The sequence below is a fragment of the Haliaeetus leucocephalus genome, unplaced genomic scaffold (assembly GCF_000737465.1).
Source record: "Haliaeetus leucocephalus isolate CR32 unplaced genomic scaffold, Haliaeetus_leucocephalus-4.0 Scaffold417, whole genome shotgun sequence".
In the NCBI taxonomy this organism is placed as follows: Eukaryota; Metazoa; Chordata; class Aves; order Accipitriformes; family Accipitridae; genus Haliaeetus; species Haliaeetus leucocephalus.
In genome coordinates, this window is record NW_010972853.1 from 5333431 (window position 1) to 5345452 (window position 12022).

Here is a 12022-nt window from a genome sequence, read left to right on the forward strand (position 1 = left end):
ATGCAAATAACACCTTGCATCCCAAGGCAGATTCGTATTCTAGTTAATAAACAGCATCGATACATTTGTCAAGACTTTAATGGCAACCATACTGAACTTTTCATACACCAGCTTTTCTAGGAAATGGCTATACTGAGGAATTTACTCTGCTTAATTGCTTTATATTAAGCAGTTTTCATTAGCCATCCTCTAATCCATATGAACAGAAATAAACGGAGTCAGGAAAATGAACTGGTTTAATCCTTTCTAATATTAAATAATAATAAAAAAATCTTAGATGGGTTTTATTATTAAAAACAAGGAATCAAATGTAAGTAAAACTGATGCAACTCCATTTAATCAATGTGGGAATTTTTAGTAAGTTTGTGCATTGAAGACCTATGGTCTGTCTGAAATTTCCAGCAAAATACAAATTCAGACTTTCTTACACATTTGCCTTGAAGTTAAGAGACTAATTACATTAACTGATTTATTAATAAATGGGGCTTTTTGTCTAATTATTGTAAGTACTAACAGACTGGGGAACCATTTTAAATGTCTAATGTGCCTTGAAACCATTTTTTTAGGTTAATTACATTTCTCACTAAAGTCACTATAGATATGCCCCTTAGGTTTTATACCAGAAGATTAAAGAAAAAAGTAAAGATGATTACCTCATTGGCCAGCTCCAGTAATATAGGGGCAGCTGCATTTTTCATCACCCCATTCAGGTACCTAGACAAGACAAAGCCAGGTAATTCTGCGGTGGCAAGAAAAGGCCAGCTTATACATGTCAGTTCCCTTGTGCACCTCTTTCATTTGGGGGAAAATACCCCAGTACAGAGTATTTAATGGGAACTCTTTTCAGAAGTAAGTATTTTAAACAATCAGTAACTCTCCAGGGTTGTCTCCTATACATCTGCAAGATATATCAGTCTCAATTAAGTCACTGGTAAAAACCACAATAAATCAAGAAATTAAAAAAATTTTTGGCTTAATGACATACAAATAAATTATATCTGTACTACTTAAAGATACATTACAGACGAATAAACCTCTATTATTCACAGTAAAAATTTTGCGTTCCACCTTCAACTATGAAGGCATACTGTGCATCTTACTCAATTCACTACTATGCACAAAACCATAAATTCTCAAATTTAATCCAGATTTTATCAACTGGGCAGTAGTTTAAATACTAAAGGCTTACTTTAGTGAAATCAGAGTCTAACAATCAAATTAATATTCTAAAGAGAACATAAAAGAAGAACTATTTAGGATCCAATAAAGGGTGATAGAAAGTCATTATCCTATCAATGGCAAAGGCTTAATGTTTCTGATTAAGGGTATTAGACCAATATGGATACACAGTGATGTTTCTGACCATCGCTTCACACAGTATCGCCTTCCTCACTTCTGTTACTTTCACTGTTTGATGTTTATATTTCAATAATGCCTAAAACCTGTTCTCAGGAGTTGAAGGGAAGAAGCTATATTATTGGAAGCCACTTTGTGCTTTGCAGCCATGTGGAAGAGAACAACAGTTACCAACATTTGAACTTGCTCATTTATCCTATCCGTATTCATATAGCACATCATTACTGACATCATTAGAAGGCCACAGCCTTCCCAGCTCTATCATTATCTATCCATCAGAAGCCACTCTTCTGCTCATTAATTACAGACATAAAAATTCTTTATCATTTTACCTTTCTGTGGAATGGGTGTAATACCTTTGCATAAACCTCTTCACAGAGGATTACAGGGCTTTTTGTTTGCAAGTTATTCTGAGGCTTAATGAATAAAGGAAATGATAAAAGCTTTTTGCTTTAACCTATTTCAGTTCTATGTTAAAAAAAACCACAAAACAAGATGCCTTGTGTATATTTAAACATTGAAAACTTGTAAGAGAAGAAAAAAAGGAGAGCTCATAAACAAAATACCTAACCAGGAAGATTTACTTGAGATTAATGTTCTAAAACATGCATCTAGTTGATTTAACAGCAAAGCTACAGCTGACAACGGAGTAATTTTCTGTCAGATATTTCTAATACTACTGGCAATTCCATTAAGGACTAACAGGTCTCACATGCTGATGGCAATACTGTTCTGAAAAGCTTGCTGATCCTTCTTGTAATTTGTCTTCATGTTTGCCTAAATTTAAGACTAGTAAGTCTCAGCAGAGCAGCAGAAACTACTCCACTCAACTGTACTTCTACTTGCTCCCAACAGGGACCACTGGAAATGACTACCTTCAAAAATTGGTAGTTTCTGACCTAGGAAAGCAATGGGAGCACAATTATCTGCTTGTATGTTGGTGGGAATAGGAAAGAGCATACCACACAGACTGGGGTTTACAGTGGCAAGATGGATGCTACAAAAGAGTAGAGGAGAAGACATGTTTGTCATGTTTATGCTTGAAGCATTTCAAACTGGCTTCTGACTCAAGTAGTTTGCCCCTGTAGCTTACGAAACATACTACACTGTAAATCTACTAAAACAGGATTGAGATGAGTTTCCTAACTATTAACAGAACATCTCCGATTTTAAAACGTGCATTTTATTCGTCCATGTTAATACAGTTGCAATATGAAATACCTAGAAATAGCATAAAGAATGATTTTCCCTACCACCACCATATAGCTTCATACATAATGCATTAGTTATGTACTGCTATCATACTTCAGACAGTACAGAAGGGGACAGGAGACCAAATCCTCCTACCTGATGTGAGCCAAACTTAATCATACCTACAACCTTACTGAGACCAATACAACTGCTGCTTTGCATAAAGCGAAATTTGGTCCCATGTTTCAGGTTTAAGTTGTTGGAACTAGTAACGCATCATAGAAGTGATTTAAATGATATACATACGTTTTAAGAAAAGGGTTATTTACACAGCAGTTACAATTAACATAGGGCACTTCAGTGAAACTGTGCTGGTGAGAAGTAATTAAAAATAGTATTGTATATACATGGTTATTAACAACAAAATTTTAAGCCAATATTCTGCCTAACCAAGAATCAACACTAGAAGTGCAATGTGATCAAGTACAAATTTTTACAGAACAACACAACTACTAAAAAAAGAAAATCAAACCCCCAAAACAGCACAATTCACGCTAGGTGTTCTAAACCAGCATCTGATATAATCAGGCTGTGCTTAGGTTTTAAGTATGTGACTCTGCAGAAGCACAGTTAATTGTTTACAAATGAAGGCTTTTTGTTTATTTTCCTGATTCATACAGATTAATATTAAGCATAAATATCAGACATCTATAATCAAAAGTAAGAACTCACTTGCCATCCAAGCTCCTCAGATATGTCAGTCTACAAAGTAGTATTTTAATTGCATATCTTTACCAGTTATCAGTATGCCCCAATTATGTCATTGCAGTATTTTTAGTAAAGCCTATAGAAGTAACAGACAAACTGTAAGTTGTAGCAAATACAGTTTATTAGCTTAAGATGCAAACAGTCGTACAATATTGTAAAATGACATAATGGTTTTCATCCTCCCTTAAAAGCTACTTCTGACACTTCTGTTGATAAAACAGGAGTTATCTAAAAATTAGTGCTTTAACTAGCAATAGATGAATTTAATACACAACTTTTTGTAATGTAACACAAATGTTGTTTTAAAAGTACAAGCAAATAACAGAACAAGCTCCCTTGCTGTAAGGAAGTTATCATCAATATTAGTCTTCACACAGAAATCCTGTAATTACAAACTGTAAGTAATATATAATAAATGCTATCACATACACTGTAAAAAATATTTGCTTATCCTGACCTAGAGCCAAGGAAGTAAACCCTTTCTTAATCAGACTGACCAGAAGCGGAAAAATTTCTGCATTTTCACTGAAAAACATTTTTACATGAACCACCCTGTTTTCCTCATCCCAAATTTTTATTTTTATAGAAAATCAGCTTCGTAAACTAATAATCTAATTTACTCATAATTGCCATAACAATTAGTAGTTATGATGATACTCTTAACTGGGGTGGGGAGGTCATACCTTTGGTAGTAAGTTTCAATAGCTTCAGCAGTGTGATGCTTGGCATGTGTTCTTTTGATTTGTTTCTAGAAAAATGAAAAAAACAAACAAAGAGTCTTACAAATGTGTCATAGATCAAAACACAGAAATCATGACTGCCCAAACACATGTTTCTTGGCTACACTTTAATATATAAACTGCACTATGTTTTTAGATTCTGTACAGAAATGACATTCAATCTACCTATTGAATTGAACATCTTCAGACTGTACTGCAATGTACCATATATGTAAAAGCCAATAAGGTCACAATAATTGAATCTAAATAAGTTTACTGAAGGCTGCAGAGGGCAAAGAAAAACTTGTTCTCTCTTTCAACCTTTGTATTAATTTTCCCTCAATTCAATTCCATCTAAGTCTGGTGCACTCTAGTTTTACAATTCAACTGGCATTTTTAACCAGAAGAACATTGCTTAAAAACAACTTATTTGAAAAACTACAAAAAGTAATTCCATAGAGACTTGCCACTTGACTGACACCTGTCATCTCATGATAAATGACTCCATTTTCTGCCTCTCTTGCCTTCTGCCACTCCGGCAATGGTCATTTATCATCATCTCTGTCAGCAATGGAAAGCAGCACTGACAGTGCAAGTCAGCAAACATTTAGCACATGGAACCACGCAACACAGGGAAATTATTATTGTCAGAATAATAATGGTTTAGCATAATTTATTACAGGTCCACCAAATAAGCAAAGGCTAGATGTTATTAGACAGATGGATGGGTAGGCTTGGCAGCCATCCACTGAGACTCAGGCGGTGCTTGATGTGGAAAAGGGAACATCCTCCAAACCAATCAGAAAGCTGGCAGTTCAATTACAAAGAAATAAAGGGACATTCATCATTCAATTAGGCACCTGTCAACCCTCACAAAGGAGAAAACTTCTAACCTGGTACTCCTGGGAGAAGATGCTCAGCAGAGTGGACTGCGATTGACTGGAACAAATAAAAGAAGGACAAAGTTAATTACTGGAGTGCACTGCAAAGAAACAAAAGAGAAGGGAGCTTCAAAGGTAGGCCTGCTGCCCTGTAATCTAACAGAACATGAAAACAAGTGTGGAAAAGTTGTTCCAGATGAACACCTCAGACAAAGGCTTCCTGCTGCTAGGTCAAGGAGAGAGCGTACAAGGGAGGGGAGGAAAATATAGCAAGAGTTTCAAAGCAAACGAACATATTGTTTGGGTGATTCCTTTTTCAGCTTCAGAACCCACAAAGTCCTATCAGGAGCAGGTAGCTAAGTTAAAAGGGAACAGGCAAAAAAGAAAACAAAGCAAAATTTCCATTAATAATTGATGGAGTTAAATTCCATCAGCAGTTGGGAACATGCCGCTTGCTCATTGGCAACATATTGAAATTCATTTTGTTAGCAGCAAGGGAACCTCTTCAGTAGCTGTCTCATATTCAGGTTAAAAACTTCCCCCTCTGTCAGAAGTAGCATATGGGACCACTGGAACATTCCCACTGAAACTGATGTGCTTTGAAAATAGAAACTTTCACAGCAGGAAGCTGAGATTCCCCGGAGTCGGTCATTTCCAAAAGCTGCCATAAGCTTCATTCATCTAAGGCTCCACTCAATGTCAAACACCTGGCAATGAAGCAACCTGGAAAGCATTCTTCCCAAGTGGGAATTTTTCTCTCTGAATTGTTAACATTTAGAAATGGGACAAGATTTTTTTTCCCTCTGAAAGGCAATCAATACCACACCGCTACTGTTTTCAATTGTCCTCTGTGGATATATCTACCTCATCACATCCTGAATACAATTAATTACTCCTGATATATTTTCCTACTACATGCAACTTGAACAAATTATAGTCTCAATAAATCGAGTTTTATGGTACAGCAAAGCATTATGAATAATTAACATTTTTCCTTTTGTGAACTTACCTACTACGGCATAGCATAGGTATGCCTAAAGATTCAGCAATGTCTAAAGTCTTGCTCTTCCGCCAGATTTCTTGTATGTGAATTTAACACCTGTATCACATCACACATACATTAAATGTAAATGTTCTCTCCACACCTAAATGGCCCTTCTGCTTGCTGTTTTCACACCTCAGAAATACTAATTTAAGATAAGGAAGTCTTACTCCCATTTTCAAAAGGGAAAACTGAGGCACAGAATGACTAACTGGTTTGTTCAGGTTTAAACAGACGGTATGTCTATGCAGCACAATATAAAAAGTGACCTCTAAACCAACCAGTTGAAACATTAGGAACGAAGTGACTAGATTAATGCAGTGCTATATAAAGAGCTTACTAGTTTGTCTTATCCATATCTGTGCTTCCAGCATCTTTGCCATAACGCTGCATTTTGGGCTTGTCTGCCCAGTGCAACATTTGTGTGACAGCAGTAAGCTGAGGCTTACCTCCAGTATTTTACACATGAGAATGTTCACCCTGAGTACTCACTGACCGAATGTTAAAAGTGTAGAAAAATGATAGCAACATAAACTAATATACACATTTATGAAATTCATGGAGTACAGAAAAATGAATTACAATGTAGTCAAGAATTTAAATATTCTTAAATATACATCATTTGAGATAGAGATCAGGAGATATGTACCACAATGCCTCCCCAAAAGGTGCACCATCCAATTATGGCAACCTTCAACATGCACATGTAATCATTAGAAGATGAACAAAGGAAAGAAATTAAGATTATATACTTACACAGGCTATATACATATGCAAAGCTAAGGTATTTCAAGTTGATTTATTTAAAAAAACCCTGCAGGTTATAAATAAGTTGGATACATACGGCTCTCCACCTAACTACTATTATCTGACAGATTTACATGGTCATAATGGCAGAACTGAAATTAGAGAAAAGACATGGGAAAAAACCAAAACAAAAGAGGACATCATTTAACCGGATTTCTGGCTTGAGTTCTCTCCCACTGACATACCAATTTTTGTATTTTTAGGCTATTCCCAGCACGATTTCTGTACTTATTGTACCATTATCCTGTTATACCCACTGACATATCAAAAAGAATTAAGACCATTATCCCTCTCTTCACACTCCTGACTCTTGTCCATTTTATTTGTTCCTTTGGTGTCCTTGGATTTTGCCCTTCTACTTCAGTTTAGTCCAACACTCCTCTCCTATGCTTCCAACTGTTCAGATCATTTAGGACTTACCATGAACACTAAAAAATTCAGTCCAATAACTGAACAAGTTGGATACATACTGGATTGCAGTACAAAAACAATATGACTGTGACAAAGAGAATTATTTCAATAGTACCATTCAAAGAATTTCAAGCCTTACTACCAGATCTTTCTCCTTCCCCAGGAGAAGTGGATTTACATCTTCACATGGCTGCTTCCATGTTTCTTCTGGTTAACACAGTTCCCCTCTTAAACACAAAAATCACTTATCTGCCACTCAGTGTTTCCTTGCCACAATTCCATTGCCACAACTTCCTAGCAAAATGAAATAGCTCAAAACACAGCTGGAGCATGTATTGCAAGATGCCATTGACAGAAAACTGAAACATGATGGTTTCGAAAAGCGCTGAAAAAGACAGTACTGTGTACTTGGAGAGGGGACAGAAGTCATGAACATGCATTTGTGTTGCAAGACAGCATGATCACGACTGCTGATACTGACAGCAGGGATACTGCCATGTAAGTTATCATCACTTCTACAGGAGCAGCCAAATTCCTAGGGCGCCATCCATCCTCTGATGCTTCTATACAGGATCTCAAAGCAGCAAATGAGCAAATTAATAGAGCTGAGATACCCAGGAAAACAAATGTAACACTGAAAATATCTTCTATTCAGAGTAACATTTCAGTGCTGCATTATTGCCTCTTACGGATTAAACTTTATAGTAAGCTTCATGGCTTACTGGAAGGCTAGGGATATAGACATGTTTGTGTCAAGCAAGCTCTTTTGTCGAGAACCAACTGTAGAGCCAAGGTACTTATTTGCTGATTTCCTGAAACAAGTGAAAAACCGCAAGCTCATAATTCCATAAATTAACTTGTTATCCATCTTGTAGAACTAAATCTATTTTCCAGGAAAACAAGCAAATTTTCCTCTTGAGTTCCTCTTAGCAGCCACTTTCATGGAAACATTTTCTTCTGCAATTCCAGATGGCAATGGACCTAACTCCCAGAGCTCTGTTCAAAGCAACCAGCCTTGCTCTTCAAATATCTGCTCTTTTTTGTAAACCAGCATCCATAATGAACCAATTTACCTTTTGTTACTCTGTGTTGATATCAGTGGCATACTTCCATCTAAATGCCTGATGCACTTTGTGCTCTTGTCAATACATAACTGGATTTAGGCATAAAACAGTGAAATCTAAAATCTGCTACAAAATGCCCATTTTTTTTAGAGAGAGAAAATAACTTTTATTTAAAAAAAAATGAAATGTCACTTCTAGGTTCCAAATGATATAAAGATATAAAAATCTGCTTATCATAACCAAAAAAAAGTATTACAGATATCAAGGTCCATCCCCATTGAGAATGGGATGCCTGAGTCAGACCAGAACAAGGGATAAGAGGAATTGTCTCTAAGAACTTAGAGATAAGTCAGGCTAAAAAGACAATTGCAAGTCTGGTGCTGGAAAAAGAATATGCCTTTCGGTCATTTAATATGTAAGAATAAAATTTACACCATTCTCTTCTAATGAATCCCAGAGTTTGGTAGAGGAGAAATGCTATCATCCCTGGAGAGTATTTCAGAAATGTTTTGTTTTGCAATGACTATTCATATATAAACTAGTAACAGACAATATGCTGATGCAGATCAGTGCTTCATAACTAGAAATGATATAAAACTCTGGCCAAGAAGCAGCTAGTAAGGACAAAAAGAATTTAATTGGATCAGATTGTCTTCTCAACAAAGCAGGCTTGCAGATCTAGCCAAGATTTGGGGTGCTGTCCAACTTAATATTTGCTGTTTACTACAGCTTCACCAGGAGAAAATCCAAACATGACAACTTCTGCAAATATCATATTATCAACCCCTGCAAATAATTAATTCTTTAGGGATAATATAAAACTTAGACTTTTCTGCTTTATTTTCTGAGATTACTGAAAACATGAAATTTTAGGTATGAAACCAAGTTTCCACTTGTTTCATCTATTCATTTTAAAATGAGTTTCCTTTCCCTCAGCTTTAACTCCACACTTTTTACCTTAAATAGAAAGACGAAAACAAAGGAAGACTATCTAAAGAGATCTGTATAAAAAAAAAAGAAATCAAGAGTAAATATGAACTGTAGTATTTAATCCAACAACTATTCACACAAGTGGAGACAAACAGGGGGAAAGCAAAGTCCATCATGAGACAAATATATATTATATATATAGAATAGCCTTGATTTTTTTTTTAAACAAATGAAATCTACAAAGAACATTGCTTCATTACTTCCCTTTCACAAAATGGAACATTCCACTTCGTTAAGACGATAAATATATTGGTTAAAAAACTGAGTGAGGCAGGAGCTGCGTTTCCAAAATTCAGAAGCTGTTATGTGTGAAATCCCAAAGCTGCAGTGTCAAACCTTCTCTTGGAAGTGCATAAAACACTGCACTTAGCTACTGTAGGAATTCAGGCAGGGGGAGAAATTGTTTCTTTCCTTCCACAGTCTCCAGTGTGAGTACGTAGTGCTAGTTATATCTCTTCATGAAATGTTTTGAAGCAGCCAGCGAAAGTCTCTCATTTCTAATAACTGGAAAAGAACTTCCCCTTTCCATGTGTAATAAGTTTGTAAATATTTTTTAATAATGCAATATTGAGCTTTAAAATAAAAGTAACTTAGGGCTAGAATTGCACGATGCTGCCATACTGGATTAAGAATCTATGTGAGGAAAGAAATACATACGTATTTGACGAATTTAAGTGACTGGGGGTGGAAAGGGAGTCCTCCTCGCAGCTATCCTGAAATTCCAGAATGTGTGTCTAAAATACATTTTTCCTGTTACATTAACAAAGACATGACAGAAACCCAAACAGCCTTTTAATTCTCAACTTCTGTACTGCAAATGCTTTGGAACAGGAACTCCTAAAGAAAGCAATGTTTCTATACTGCTTATCACATGCTAACCAGTCTGCTCTTATTTCTAAAAACTCTGTCAATAATGGATTTCAAATAGATCTAGCAGCATCGGTTCAAATGCATAACACATGCACGGATGCGTAAAGCCTCCATGGCTTCCCAGAACTGCAGGATGTAGCTAACGAGCACCACAGTTACACCTGTAAATTAACTAAAGCCAGCCTGATGGCGAACTTCCCACCTGAGAGGAGGTGACAACTAGTGGATTCGCAGAATTTCTTCTACATGTCAGCATTGTCAGGATAGGAAAAAGGCTTCTTAGCAGTCTGAATGGTTCCACATCCAGGAAGGCTCAGGAATACCAAAGGCCTACCAAAGCTTGAGAACCGTGAGACTTATATGCATCCAAGCACTGAAGAACATGGAAGGAGGGAGGGAGACTCATTGACGTCTAGAAAGTTATGGCTTTAACCTCTCTTCACTGCAGCTTTTAATATTGAAATCTTTCCTAAAGTTTTAATATGCTTGTGGTCACTTCTCTGAATGAAAATTCTCAAAAAGCACATTATTGTCTCTGTACACATTTGTACTTTATCATTCACAAATCTAACACTGATACTTCAGAAGTCGGTGAACTACCAATTTAAGCTAAATCAATATACGTGTCTATATATGTGTGTGTGTGTGAATATATGTGTTTAAATCAATATATGAGTTTGAATTGGAGTAACTAAGTGACATAAAAGTATCTAAGTCTTTAGTTACAACATGGTAACTGTAAAGTGGCTATCTCCCAATGTTACAGCTTTCCAGCTACTCCAGTTCAAGTCTGGCATACAAAACCAGTTTTATTATCTCTGCGTAACAAGCTTTCCACACAATGAAACATCAGTAGCTAGTACTTTGGGAACTACAATGCCAATACAGTGCTGTTGGGGAAATACTCCCATTACAAATATATTAATACTATAAAAATTCAATAAATATATATATACATGACAAGAAGTACCTGCTGATATGCTCATTTCAGGCTTAGTACCATCACATTTAAAATCAAGATAAAATTCAAGCTCATCTGGAGAACTATAGCACCCATCACTTTTGAAATTCTCCAATATCCAGTTCAATAAACTGTACAACAGCTCAATTCAACAGATTTAAATAGAATCACTCACTAAAAATGATCTTTGCATCAAAGTTGATTTCGTACCTTTGGTAGGATCAAAAATAAAAACCAAAAGTGAAGAGTCTGAGGAAAAAGACATCCTGCATTGCAGGCTTACACTATCCAATGATAATAAAAAGGTTAAATGCAGGCATGTGCATACAACTTTGCTGTCTATAGCCCGGGTTATGGGAGTAACTGTATGACAAAGCTCCGAGAAGGCTACTTGAGAAGAGTCATCACTTCTATGACCTTGACACTGGTTGGTCCCACAACTTCTATACAATTTAGTGATGTGCAAGAACAGATGATGGTGCAATACATAGAAATGGCAGCATTTAAAATTCATAGTAGCATAAGGCCATTACTTTTCCCACTGGGCCACTTGAACTTTAATAATGTCTGACCTAGTTGGCCAATAAGTTCTAGCAGCAGACAGAGGAAAATTGCCAGTATTAGATACTGTTTGAATGATTTTTCATTTAGAAAGACTTAGAAGTTCCTTTAAGAACAGGACACCAATTCTTCCTGTAGACACCTCATTTTTTGGTGTCTGTTGTAACAGCCAATATATTTTAAAACAACTGCAGACTATGAACAATCTGTATTAGACATGAAAAAAATAAAATGCAGAGGTAAATACAAATTATTAAAACAGGCAATGATCACAAAATAATGCTAGCTCTTCGCAGAGATAAATTCTACCTTCTTTCACCCACACCATAAAAATCTAACTTTCAACAGCAGTAATACAAGTGTAACTCAAAATATGCCATATTCAAATGTTTATGAAGTAT

The 12022-nt window shown here is 36.0% G+C and overlaps 1 protein-coding gene across 2 annotated transcripts in view; it reads right to left on the minus strand.

Moving 5' to 3' along the window:
* Nucleotides 1-12022, minus strand: part of LOC104835946 (chromosome unknown open reading frame, human C15orf41) — a 132036-nt gene that overhangs the window by 97172 nt on the left and 22842 nt on the right. For both annotated transcript variants that reach the window (XM_010574221.1, XM_010574220.1), the window contains exons 2-4: nt 4928-4973; nt 3999-4063; nt 654-714 (exon numbers count right to left, since the gene is read on the minus strand). In XM_010574221.1, coding sequence (XP_010572523.1) covers nt 654-714; nt 3999-4063; nt 4928-4973 — 172 coding nt within the window. The remainder of the gene's footprint in view (nt 1-653; nt 715-3998; nt 4064-4927; nt 4974-12022) is intronic.